This window comes from Erigeron canadensis, chromosome 6 (assembly GCF_010389155.1).
Source record: "Erigeron canadensis isolate Cc75 chromosome 6, C_canadensis_v1, whole genome shotgun sequence".
NCBI classification, from domain to species: domain Eukaryota; kingdom Viridiplantae; phylum Streptophyta; class Magnoliopsida; order Asterales; family Asteraceae; genus Erigeron; species Erigeron canadensis.
Genome location: NC_057766.1, coordinates 28,807,139 through 28,822,146, shown reverse-complemented (window position 1 = coordinate 28,822,146; position 15,008 = coordinate 28,807,139). Strand labels below are relative to the sequence as shown.

Sequence of the window (15,008 nt, the reverse complement as noted above, 5' to 3'; positions counted from 1 at the left end):
GGGAATTTCTCCTTCAGCGTGATGTTACATGCCCATATGTCAATCCAGAATCTAATCATCGTCCCATTTCCAACCTCACCCTTGAATAATTGGTTTATACTCGTATCTTGGACTTTGACTCTGCCAATTTCGTTAACAATAGATTTCCATACACCTGTTACTGCCCGGTTAATAGGCAGGGGTTCCCAACATCTCTTTGTGTTGTGAACTGAATCAATGACCCTCCTCCATAAAGCTTTTTCCTCATTACGGTATCTCCACAACCATTTGGATAATAAGGCCGTGTTTGAATCCTTTAGCTTTCCTAAACCGAGGCCACCTAAATTGACTGGTGAAGCGACTCGGTCCCAGGCAACCCAATGCATTTTCTTTGCGTCATTTGTACCTCCCCAAATAAATCTTCTAATGATAGCTTCTAAGCCGTTGATCACTGTTTCGGGAACTTTAAATAACGAGAAGTAATAGGTTGGCAAACATTCAAGGACAGCTTTAGCCAAAACAATTCTTCCAGCTAGCGAGAGACAACTCGACTTCCACATAGCCAACCTATTCTCGAAAATATCAAAGATGAAGTTCCAGTTTACAACTTTATTCATATTTCCCCCAATTTTCAGTCCCAAGTGATCAATAGGAAAAAATCCCTCTTTGGTTGTTTACTTGTTTGATAATTAACAGTTCTTTGTTATTAAAAAAAATTTCAATATATTTACTTCTCTTTCATATTCATTATATTGCAATAACATGCGAAAGTGTGATAATTTCATTTTTAATATAGAGTATATTATTATTATTGTTGTTGTTATTATTATTATGGGTTAAGTATCTGGAAGTGTAAATAACTTGTACATTTTTTTTATTGTGTGAACGTAACTTTCATTTGGTTCATTGTATGCAACTGACCTGCTAAATTTGAACGAATGTAAAATTTTAAGGTTGACCAATCAAAAACTTCCACGTGGCAGCTCATATGGTGTGCCACGTATACACTTTTACATTAATCGTTCAATTTGACGGGTTTATAACATACAATTAACCAAATGAAAGTTACATTCACACAATAGAAAATATGTAAAAGTTACTTATATCCCCAGATACTAAACCCTATTATTATTTATATTTATTATTATTAAATCGATATATCATGTTCGGATTTATAATATTTATTAGAACAACATAATGATGTATTTATTCTTATACACCCTGATTAAGCTTTACAAAAAAAAACTTTAAAAATTAAGCACATAATATTCTTATTTTTATATATACTAAATAAAAGACAACTAATCTAAATTAAATTAACCAATCACAATCTCCGATTTCTTTAAATTAAGAATTTCAACATGTGACTAAATAATTAAGATTGTAACTATAAATTTATATCTATCATATGCTACGAATGAGGATATATATTATTTAAGTAAAAATCACCTGATATAACTATCTAAATTAGTGGATATATATACAAGATATAAAAATCATAATACATTCCAAACGTATGCAAGAAAAATATCATGTTCTCACAAAATCCTTTTCTTTTTTCTTTGAAAAAGTGATCAATTTCTTTTATATAGATGTTTGGTTTCTTCATAAGTATTATGTTCTTTATAGTTGCAATAGCTTTAATATTTTTTTTTTCTTCCAATTTTAAAGTGTATGTTGATTTTAATTTACTAAAACTACAATCGTTCGATCTGTAATACAGATGCTTTTGAAGTTATTCAATGATGATATGCGGTACTGACACTCGGGTTTGTTCGGGATTGAGTTTGTATGCTGAACCATAATAATTACATATGAGTAAGAGGTATAATGAAATTAGCATGTTGATTCTCTAATACAACTTCAACTTCATTCTTTTGTTTATAAGATTTATATCATTGTTAATTGTTAATTATAATAGATCTCTTAAACTATAAGAAGTTTCTTTTAAAGTATTGTTGAAAAACTGTTACAATAATAAGCTTTAATATGACGTTGATAGACAAACAAGATAATTGTTTCGTCAATGTTCCGGTTTTACATTCCGATACTTTAATTTTACATTATTTATATTTGAATTTATCGTTTTGTTGTTTCATAACTTTAGTTACATTCTTGAATTCATTGGTTTGTTTTTCTACAGTTTTTTTAACATTACATATATTTAACTTCATCTTCAATATGTCATAAACCATCCGTCTATTTGACACGGGTTTAAATCTAGTATATGCACTAAAAATCGTAAGGAGTTCTAATTAACTCTATAGGGAGGCCAATTTTTACATGCAACGATAGAGTGAGTATAGTTCGATCCTACTCAATTTAAGAATTCGTATCTACGGTAAAATAGATGTGTAAAGTGAGTATAGTTCGATCCTACTAAATTTTAGAATTCGTATCTACGGTAAAATAGATGTGTTGAATTAATTGTAATAATACTCTTATACTATAGTTAGAAGCAAATTAACAAGAAAACTAATTATTGTCATTATTTTGTTAAAAGTAATAAAAGCTAAACTCATATTATTAGTTTTAGATTGAGGTGTAGATATAATATTAAGGGATTAGTATCTTGAAATGTAACAAACTTTAGACGAATGTCGAAATAATTAAAGTTGTGCTCATTGTATATAATCATCTTTACATTATGTGTATTTTATGTAAGAAAATATATCCAACCAATCAAAAACTAACAAGTGGAAACTATATATGGTTGTCACGTATGCATTCTTACATACAATACACATAATTTAAAGATGATTATATACAATGAACACAACTTTAGTTATTTCACACTATAGACATTCGTTCAAAGTTTGTAACATTTCAGGATACTTATCTCTAATATTAATCTATGTTGTGTAAATATGAAATTTCTATCTTTATAATAAAAAACGATCTTCTTATGTTAACATTCAGGCTTTACTTCTATGTATTACGACCCCCTTTTAAGTTTTTTATATATGATATGTATATGTATTACGGTCCGTCAGCCCCAATCTTGGCTCCTTCTCTGATTTTCACTTCAATATCTACAATACTACTACTTTTATATATATATATATATATATATATATATATATATATATATATATATAATAAGGTCTTAAATTCATTCCTAAACAAATAAGAATCCTTATATGACTTCAATTTTTGATTTAGAACCGTTAGATCAAATTTAATTATTTTATCTTTGTTTAATGACAATATTAATACTTATGTTTTGTATGATTTGACAAAATATACCTCTCTTACATATATATTTTAGTTTTGATAAATTTACAAAATTATGATTTATTCCTAATATACAACTAGCGTAACATGTTTAGTATCTATATGTGATTTATATTCAATTTTATATTTGAGTTTTTAAAAGACCCGTATGAATTGATAGTGATAAAACAATCTGTTATTTACGTCCACCACCGTTTTTGTCTATAAATATTTGTAATATCAATTGCAATATATTTTGTCCAATATAGTAATGTTAATTTTTATCAAATAAACTTTTGAAACTGTATTATTTGGTATGATCGCATCTTTATAATTCAGATTAAACATATTTAAAATAAATTGATGTCAAACACTCATACTAAAAAATAATTGATCTCATGAAAAATAATTGATTAAAATTATTTCATAAATAATATTTTTGTATCAAGATTATATGTAAGTTGTGAAAAACATGTATCATATAAGTGTTTGGAATTCTAGCAGTGACATTCAAGTTGGGTAGTATGTTGAAAGTTGGAACTAATGCACTCTTGTAGAACGTGAATGATAACACCTACGCTCGCAGGCTCAGAGGCAAATGCCTAATTAAAAACCACCGGAAATCAATATTCACTCTTGGGCCTCCAAGCCAACATCATTTCCGCCAATTTCTCCAAAGAGGGCCTCAACTGGTCATTTGATTAAAGACCAAGTGGTTTTATTAATCGAGAATCTAACCTCTATTTTTTTTTTTCAAAAAAAACATATTGACCTACCCATACTATTTCTTTCATTTAACTAATTTAAATATATTTACTTAATATATATCTATAATAATGCATTTAATGAAAATTTTGTAACATATATCAATCAACTCTTAAGATAACTACATCACCTCCTTTTACATCAGTTACAATAATTACAACATTACTGTCGTCACCGGCACTACCACCACCACCTATCGTCACTGCCACCAACTGTCACTGTTGACGTCGCCACCACCACTATCAGCCATCGCCACTACACCGCCAGGTCATTTATTCTTCGATATATTTATATCCTTTTATTTATATCTTTTTGAGGAATAAACTGATGTCATAAATTAAATAAACTTCCGACTTAATATAGTAACACATAAATCTATTTAGCAAGTAATATATTTGACGAGCTTAAAACTTAGATTTTTCAATCTTAAAAGCCCAAATATTTTTAAATATCTAAATCGAATAAATAAATGAAACTATAAATACACATCCCTTTTTTAAATTATAACCTTAGAGATTTTCATTAGTAAATTTACAAAATTTATCTTTTATAACTAATAAATTAGTATAATTTTCAAACATAATAATAATAATATATAAATAATAATCTATATATATAAATAATAACTTTTAAATTTTGAGATGTTACAAGCAGGTACTCACTACATTTAACTACAACGTTATTAAATCTCTTTTTCTTTATCAAAATTGAAACACCCCATCCTTATAGAAATAGAAGTGATAATTGTACAATAGATTTTGTTTATTAAGTCAACAAAGAACATATTTGATTGACTTAATAAATTAAGGAAATTAATATTAAGTCATGACTTTTAATTAAGACATTACCAAACACTACCTAATAGTACTTTCCTTTTAGGGAGTGTTTGGTTGGAAGGGATTCCATGGAATTCATTGAAATTGGAATTCAAATTCCTTCCATTTCATATTTGATGGAATTTAAAACATTCCATCAAATTCCCATAAACATAGAAATTTAAAACATTCCATTTGTGTATGTCACCACCACCAATATTAACCGCCATTATCACCTGTCGCCAACGCCATTTCCGCATTACATGGGTAATTGGGTATCGTGTTATAAAGATATAGCATAAAAACCCTACTAACCATTTTTGATATAAAAAACATTTTTTAAACGATAATATCATAAAATCTTAACATGTTTTATCCATAAGTACTTGATTATGTTATAATGCAAATTTAATATGTTTATCTCGCGTATTACGTGAAAAAATAATCTAGTTTAGTTAATATAACTATACTTTTTTAAAGTCTCGTTGTAAAAGTTTTCGCTAGAAAATAAATTAAAAATATATGTACTAAAAAAAAGTCAGTTTTTGTTACCTTTTCTAAACATTCGATACGATATGACAATCAAAGAAACTATTTTTAGTTAACCAAAAAAAAAAAAAGAGTTAAAAAGGACATCATGTGTCCCTAGTACCACATTAAGCCCCCTTAAGGCCTTAACGATGCGCATGAAATAAATAAGTCGTATGAAAAGTTAATTGATATTGATATAATATAGATAACTCTCATTTCAAAATCAATATAAATACATTTGCGTATCATTTGAAATGGATGTTGCCTTTTAGAATAAAGAATGAAATTAACATGAGATGAAATGTGTTATTACTATTTCACTGTCTAATTGTTCGTATTAGAATAAAATTCAATCAATAAAAAAAAAATTAAACTATCTTACAAAACAAAACTAATTTAACTCAGATTTAAACATTATTCTCCTTTTCAATGGTGTATTTATTTGAAGTTTATATAAGAAGATTAAAATAGGGATGTGTAAATGGCCCGATCCGGCCCAACCCGTGATCCGCAAGTACACGAAAATCGGAACCGTGACCCGGCCCATGATGGTTCGGTTTGGGTCGGGTTCGGGAGGTCGTGGACGGGTCACGGGTTTCCTTCACCTTTTTTTGGTTTTTGGCTTGGCCCGGCCAGGCCCAATTCGCGCAACCCGTGACCCGAAAAATACAACAAATGCTGGACCCGCAACCTGACCCGTTAGCCCTTCGGGCAGGTCGATTCGGGTCGGGTTTCAGATTTCGGTTTTTTTTTCTCATCCCTAGATTAACATATTACTACTTTATTAAAGAAAAAGGTTGTGAATTAGCGGATTAAAACATCATCTGACCTGAACCCGTTTGGCCCCAACCAGAAAATTCTAGAAAATCAAAACCAAGCCCGACGATTTAACCTATCGGGTAAAAATAGTTAGTCTAAACCGGGCCAGGCTCGAGCTAAATGCTTTTGACCTAAATTTGTATAAACCCAAAAACGAAAGTGAGAAAACCATTGGTTTTGAGAAGTGATGACTTTCCCGGCCCCGATACTACATTAAAAATTGCCGAAAACGAATATTGGTCCCGATCCAAAAATGGTATTTAGGACCATTGTTTGTGTAACACCCGTAATTTAAATTTTCATATAATCCCATATTTAAGGTCCCAAAGCTTTTTATTTTAAAAGATCTCTAACCTGTATCTCATTTTCCCCTTAAAATAATGTTCGTTCCAAATGATGATATATAAAATTTCAAATATTTTGAATTCATTCCGAAATACAGATTTGACATCTTTGGACATTCTTCATTACTATATATATATATATATATATATATATATATATATATATATATATATATAATTTTGAAATTTGGGAGTGCGTACATCCTTTTTATTTTTAGTTTCATGAAATGTCTTTATATTTTATACAACTTTACAAGAATGGTTTGTGTGGTTCGTATACTTATGTCATTCTACTCTTTTTTGACATTGGAGACTTTTTTCAAATTAACTTATGCTTTTAAATAGGTAGTCATTGTTTTTGTACATTTTTTTTTGCTTTGACTATTTATTATATAGTGGTTGTTTTTATTTGTCATTTACTTTGTAAAAGTAATTGTATATATTCTGTGTGCTTTCATTTTTTTCCGTTATCACATTTTTTATTTTTAATTAATCATATATAATTGCTCCATAATTAAGATTATTTATTCCTTCAACTATCCAGAAAATTGATTATGTAAATAATTATTATATCTTACATTTGTACACGACAACACATTTCCAAACACACGTTTAAATATGAAACAACTTTTATAAGGTTTCGGAAAGCAAGGTCTCTCGGGCAACGCCCGAGAACATTAACTAGTTATACATTTATATTATATTATAAAGCAAATTTTCTTTAGATTTTTAACATTGAACTTAAATTTTCAATATTGATTTTAAGTACTTTCCCAAAATACCCCTCCCATCTATTTTATATTTACCTAAAACGAGAGATAGTATCCGCGCGTTGCGGCGGTGAGATGGTGGGGGTGATAGGTCAAGTCATAGAGTATGATAGCCAAATGCCTTAGCCGTACGGGCTCCGTCCTCGGATTTAAAAATTCGTCGAAAGTATATCGAATGACATCTCTAATAAAAGAGCATTAAAGTTTAAGAACACCTATACAATTTTTATAATTTATCGATATACGGTTTTTGAGATAAAAGATTTTGAATGAATTAGAGGAATAAAATGATTTATAGATAGGAAAAAATGAATGGTTAAGATTTGAGGAGGGGAAAAAAATGAATGGTTGAGATTTAAAGTTATTATAGATATATTAGGGGGAAATGTTTAAATTAGTGAACAAAAAATAAGAGTATTTTGGGTAGTTCAAATCATCTTTTCTTAAAAAAAGGCAAAATACTTTATAAGATAGCTTTAGATAGCTATAATACCCATTCTCTATCTTCAAGTCTCAACTAATCAATTTTTTTTTCTTGCTTCTCTATAAATCATTTTATCATTATAATTCATTTAAAAGCTTTTATCTCAAAAATCGTACATTGATAAATTATAAAAATTATATGGGTGTTCTTAAAATTTCATGCTATTTCTTTAGAGTGGTCATTCGATATACTTTTGACAAATTTTTAAATCCGAGGGCGGAACCCGTCAGGTAGATCACCCCATCACCACCACCGCCGCCATTACATCACCACCCCGTTATCACCTCCATCACCGCCGCAATGCACGGGTACCATTTTTGTAATCTTTAAAATATACGGAGTATACGGGTATTAACACCTTAATATCAAAACCAAAATTTATCGAGATTCAATGTCCCGTCAAATATATTTGACATTCATCTAGCTACCCTTTTATAAGTTATAACCCCTTTGGCGTCCTTTATTTATAGGAAAATGATAAATCCTTCTAACCAATCCTACTAATATATCCACTTGTTAATACATGTAATCTACTAATTATCTTTTATAATTTCACCCCTGATTTTCTCCATGTCACAATCCTATTAATTGGAGAATTTTTAAGCTAAACAAGATTCATTACCCTTATTTAAATCCTCATATAGCTCTATTCTAAGAAAAACCCCACAAAGGTCAAACGGATTACTGGACCCCCGCCTCATGGGTAAAGTGTAGAACTGTAGATGCCCCCAACTGAAGAGAAAATTGGGCCATAGAGTGTAATGTGTAAACACGCTAAAAGAAAAGGTTGCATTTTAGTAGCATAAAGAACCAACCAAGTTAGCAAAACATAATCATCTTTTGAATACATAATTGTTTACATGTGATGTGGAAAAATGTTACATATGACATATCAAACAGAAGTCTGTCTGCAATCAGATAGACGATGGTTACACTTTGGGGTTTTCATAGTACATAACATGTTTTGTGGGATTAAAGAGGTACTTAGAACCATAAGTAGCCCGAATTACATCGATGAACAAAGAATATTGCAGCCTAACATATAGGAGGACTGGCATCACAGCAAGTACACCGATTAGGATTGGAATCCATAACAACCCCCTATGGTAAAGTACGAAGAAACTAACCCCAAAAACGACTGTCATGGTTGTTATAGACAGGAAAAGAGTAGCAATACCAAACATTAGCTTTTTGGGTAATGATTCCTGGAAGTCACGTTCAGCATAACGAGACGTGAGGATAGCTAAGAATATGAGAATTGAAGCTGAAGAGGAGAATAGAGAAATGGCATCTGCGACAACGAAAACTATAAGGGTTGCTTTTGACTGAAACATAGGCAGACCAGTGTTCTGGTCATATCCACCCGGAATTGTAAAGGCTGCAGCAAACACTATGGTTGCAATAAGTGCTGCGACAACCATACATTGATTAGCCGTTTCTTTCATCCACTGCCCACTTTCTGTAACTAGATCTTTGTGTTTAACTGTAAATAACTCATGTGGCGTTAGGCCATCTTTATTTTTCCTTTCTCTATAAGAAGGAGGGATCATTTGCTTCACTTCCTATACCACAAACTATAACAGTTAAAAGACTACTTTATTGTATGCTAATCGTTAAAGAAAAGAAAAGTGGAAGCTGGGAAAGGGATATATGTATGTACCTGGAACCATAATAACTCTCTTTGCATCCGTAATGCAACTCCTGATGCATCATCTAGATCCTCCGCACTAGTCCCGACTAAGTGCAGCATATTGTTATCATTTGGGTCTTTGAGAGGAGTTATCATATCTTTCATTGAGCCTATCTCGTACAATAGGTTGTAGATACCCTCATGACGATTTTTGACAGCAATGTGAAATATAGTTAGGTTGTCATCATTTACCTTCCATATCAGATCGGGATATAGACGGATAAGCTCAATTAAAAAGTTGGTATTGCCCATTTCTGCAGCAATAAACAATACCCGGTTAGAGTATGCATCCTTTGCAGGCTTTTTGATTATTCTCTGTCTTTCTTTATCCATGCTGTAAATATGTTCAATTATAGCCTTGTGTAGACTTTGAGCTGCCTTTTGTAGACTTTGAGCTTGATTTTCTTTCGTAATTATAACCATCTTAATAATCTTCTGGGTGTTCTCATTTAGTTTCACAATATGTTCAAAAATGAGCTTTTCCAGCTCCAGAGCTAACGAATCTGGGGTCCCTTTGATTATGTTTTGGGTCTCAACATGCATGCTCGCGAGTTGTGCAGAAATGAGTTTTTGTAGTTGCAGAGCTTGAGCAATTTCCTTTCCAGAAACTGGCTTGGTTTCTTGCATTACAAGTGTGTTTTTGGATATAGCAAGCATTTTCTCAAGATGTTCAATAATGAGGTTTTGTAGTTGTATAGCTTCAACAGCCTTTCCAGAAGCCAACTTGTCTTGCTTAATGGGATCTGGTGGTCCTCTGAGTATTCTATCTATGTCATTCTTGGGCAGTTCTGCAATGTCATTCCAGACGGCTTTTAATAATGGTAATGCTTTATTTTCCTTTTCACAATTTCCCACCTTTGAACGGATGAATGCCAAAACTGCACGCAATAAACGGAGAAGCCAAAGTTGATTATATCAAGTATTTAAAATAAATGAAAATTGATGTTAATAAGTGACTTCCTAGTATGCACGAGCAGTAACTTTCTTGTGTACTTCTGTTCACTGCAATTTACAGTATATGAAGTTGGACTATGTAGCATGATTGACAGCATATAAAGGAATGTTACAAAGACTACGAGAATGATAAAGTAACATGTTAATACAAATATGGTTGAGTCCAATCATAGATGATATATGTAAGGTGATGGAGGTTCAAATTAGAATGAACAAAAGATCAGTAAAATGTGAACAATTTCAATCACATGTGAATTAAAAAGCAAGTTCATGATTTCCGATTCATATATTTTGTTCTGATTGACCTTCATAAGTTTCACATTTGCAGGTATAGTACATTCACTAGTCTGCTGATTTTATAAATGTTTGTTTTAAAACCATTGATGTGTAAGTAGAGGCGTTTACCTGGCTTTATGGTTCTCTGAAAGATATTAGATTTTTTTCCAGAAAATGCTTCGGGCTTTCCAGCCAAAATTCGAAGCACAGCTCCCCTACCAACATTTGGATACTTTTTCACTATCTGTAATGCAACATCTAAAAAAGATTCAAGTCACACTTCGTGAGGGAAAATATAACAAGATCAACGAAATTAAACATTAATGAACTCAGAAACTTGAATACATGAAGATTTTTCTTTCACATATCTTAATGAAGTTTTTATATCAATGTGTGTTTTTTAGTTTAAAAATTATTAATTAAAATTTTATAAGCAATAACTAGATGTTAAAATGCTTACCGAACATGTCATTCTCTACGCATTTCTCAAGAAGCCAGCCACGATTTGTATCATTCCAACCATCAGCATCACACAAGTCACTGGACTTTCCATAAAGATACTCCACTACCTTATAATATCCAAACAAGGCAGCCGCATATAGTGGCAACATTTGTCTTCCAGCACCGGGGATTTTCACCAAGTCCCTGTTCTTTTCTACCATAATTTTAACCGTTTCAAGGTTTCCAGCAGCAGCTGCCAAATAGAGGGCAGTGTTGAAACTTTCATTTTCAAGAGCCAAGTCTTCTTTTTTCATCATACCCACCAGATTTTTGACAAACACTTCCCCCTTTTTTTGGGGAACTTTTGCTGATGCAGCAACATGAAGTGCAGTTTCTCCGTTTTCAGTGATGCTATACCTTACTAACTCTTCTTCATTCTTGTCAAGAATAGCTTTAGCAGCTTTCCAATCACACTTAATAGATGCTTCATATAAAGGGACACCGATCTTGAGGTAATCTTTTCTAGGTCCTTTTAAGTAATTCCAACGAATATAATTAGTGTCTTATTCATCTCAATCTTCTTTTCCATTAAGACTAAGTATACGATTTTAATTAACACCTAGTGACCCCTTAGAAATTTCCTTTTGCAAACCATTTTTCTATAAAAGAGATCTGGATTTTTTATTAGCCCATAATTTGTGAATATGCTTTAAAGTATATTTATATAATGTGTGTATACACACACAAGAGCAGGTTAATTGCTCATACCATCGACATCGACAATAGTTTGTTATGGCATCCGAATCTTTGCGGGTATGTAAGTTTGTGCGTGCACGGATGGTGTTTTTTGGAAGATGCGGAAGAGAGATGGGGGTCAAGGAGATGGAAGAGGAGGGAAGCTAGAAAGGGAAATTAGTGAAAGTGATAAATGAATTGAAAGTAGTTTTATTGGGTAAAATAGGGATTAGTATCTTGAAATGTAAGTAACTATGATTGAATGTTTATAGTAGGAATGAACTTAAATCATGTTCATTGTATGTAAGTAACTAGTTAATTTGTACAATTCATGTAATAAACTGGCTGAATCCAGTTGCTATTGAGATAAGTACCCCAGAGTGTAACTAACTATGACCAAATGTAGTAGGAACAAACTAAAGTTTTGGACATTGTATGTGGACAATTTGGTAAGCATGTTCAGATCATGTAACCGAACAATCAGAAACTTGCACGTGGCAACTCATATGGGTTGCCACGTATACCATGTTACATGATTTGGACAATTTACCAAGTTGTTAACATACAATGTCGAAAGCCTTAGTTCGCTCCTACTAGATACATTTGATCATAGTTAGTTATATTTTGGGGTACTTATCCCGGTTGCTATGAGATACAATGAACATATGTGTATAGTTTGTTACCCACAATGCACATTTGTACATAGTTTCTTATATTTTGGGACACTAAACACAAGGAAAACTATTAACAAAAACAATTGGTAACCGATTAACTATTCAGTTTTAATCTGTTACATGAATAGGACAAATTAACATGTTACTTACATACAATGAATAAGATTTAGGTTCATTCCTATTATGAACATTCAACCATAATTACTTTCATCTCAGTATACTATGTGAATGTAATTAGCTATAGCCAGATGTATATAGTGTGGAAAAAACTAAAGTTGTGTTATTTATATGTAATGAACTCTCGAATCTTGTGCATTGTATGTATTCATGTATATATGGCAACCATAGGGTTTAGTATCTGGGGTGTAAGTAACTTTTACACTTTTCCTATTGTGTGAATGTAACTTTCATTTGGTTCATTATATGTAACTAACTTGCTAAATTGAACGATTAATGTAAAAGTGTATACATGACACACCATATGAGCTGCCACGTTGAAGGTTTTGATTGGTCAACATAAAAATTTTACATTAATCGTTCAAATTTAACGGGTTAGTTACATACAATGAACCAAATGAAAGTTACATTCACACAATAGAAAAAATGTAAAAGTTACTTACATTTCCAGATACTTAACCCGACAACCATATAAGCTGCCACTTGTCAGCTTTTAATTGGTCGGATAAATACAATGCACAAGATTTGAAAATTTATTACTATAATGAACACAACGGTAGTTTTATTCACATATACCAAACCCTATACTAATCCCTGAAAAAATTAAGGTCTACATTAACTTTAGGAAATGAATGGTTGAAATCAATATCTTGACTTTAGATTTTGGAGACTTTAAGAAGTAAAACTTTATAAAGGAATATAATATTGATATACCTTTAAGTAAAGCTCGACAAGGTAGATTCTGTAGAACCACATTCTTGTTATCCTGCTTCTGCTGCGATTGCGGCTGTTGAGTAGAATTATCTGCCGGAACTTTGGGGCTGTTTAAGACTTTATTAATATTTGACTGGAGTATGTGTGAAGTTGATGCCGATGGAGCTGAAGGTAGAGTACTTTCAGCTGGGGTGGTTGTTTCCTTGGTCGACATCTGCACAGTCATCTACCATTATTATTATTATATTATATACTCACTAAAAATGATTGATTGATACATACTTATCATTAATTCTAAACGGGCGAAATTTCTTTCTTTCTTTTTTAGTTAAAATACTGTAAATTAACTTATGATGATTGGATGGATACCTCTGTAAATTGACGAAAACTGCTTGGTAAGTGATCACTTGAAAATGCATGCCATGTTTTCTCTAGATTCTGATCAAGTTCGTAAGTCAACGTCACTGGCTAGCTAGTACGAGTAGTTTTGTAATTATGAATCTTATGTCTTATTTACAAGACATCTATGAATAAAAATAACATATACTATATTAATATTGATACTTTAATTGAAATAATTAGTCACATGTTATATACGTAGCAACTTGAGTAGTATTTAACTATTACTTTTTTTAATATGGATTATTACATATGAATGTAACTTATAATAAAATGTCTATATTATGTGAAGATTTTGTAAAATGTCTATGTAATGTAAGGAACTTTCAATTCTTGGTTATTGGATGTACTCGGATATATGTGGCAAACATATAAGCTGACACGTGTAAGTTTTTGATTGGTGATGTACATCCAATAATCCGGATTTGAAAAACATAGACATTATACATGATCTTTACATAACATAGACATTTGGTCAGTTACATCCATTAATAATAATCCCTTTTGAATAAGGTTTTTTTTGAACATCTTTCCAATAATTTTTTTGGAGTAGATATGAGATAATAGTATTTTGAAGAATCGAAGATTGTGATGAATATAGAGGATGGTTGGATTATAAATGTTTGATAATTGTATTTGTGTTGGTATAAAAGGAATTTTTCTGAGAATATAGTGTTTTATTTTTTTACTTTTTCTTTTAATAAATGTGTAAATGGATCATCAAAATCAGTTCACAAAATGAAAATTTAGTTGATACTGATATCTATAATAAGAGGGCTCTCAATGGCTTCGTCCGTTTGCAAAGTGAAAGTTATACCAATTCATACAAGTGATACAAGTCATTCATCTATTTCCTTTATTTTTTTCCAGTTATGATAAATTTTTCAATAATGACAAAAGAAAAATATGAAGTGATAAGTTGTAGCTAATGATGTGTCACTAGAAAAGTTTTAAAAATGATATGACATCACCATTGGGAGTTCTTAGTCCACTCCACTGGATAATTTCTCATTTCAAAATCAAAATACATACATTTTCGGATAATTGTATCATTTGAAATCCGTGTTGCACATGTGAGGTTCATTCTGAATCTAATACTTATACAATGGAAAGCTAACTGTATACCACCCATTTTTGAATGCACAGCCAAATGTGTTTTACAATGTTATATTATACGGTGTTTTACAATGTTATATTATACAATATCATAAAGCACGTTTAGTGATGT

General features: G+C 31.2%; 1 protein-coding gene across 2 annotated transcripts; it reads right to left on the bottom strand.

Moving 5' to 3' along the window:
- Nucleotides 1-8,539: 8,539 nt before the first annotated feature.
- Nucleotides 8,540-13,911, bottom strand: LOC122603964. Of its 2 annotated transcripts, none has more exons than XM_043776833.1 (6): nt 13,751-13,911; nt 13,382-13,607; nt 11,101-11,610; nt 10,770-10,898; nt 9,381-10,288; nt 8,540-9,282 (listed from the first exon to the last, which is right to left on the bottom strand). In XM_043776833.1, the coding sequence occupies exons 2-6, from the start codon at nt 13,605-13,607 to the stop codon at nt 8,650-8,652; spliced, it is 2,406 nt and encodes an 801-aa protein (XP_043632768.1). In that variant the 5' UTR covers nt 13,751-13,911; the 3' UTR covers nt 8,540-8,649. The 2 variants fall into 2 exon arrangements, with proteins under 2 accessions (XP_043632768.1, XP_043632769.1); XM_043776834.1 differs by having other exon boundaries at nt 13,382-13,595.
- Nucleotides 13,912-15,008: the final 1,097 nt, after the last annotated feature.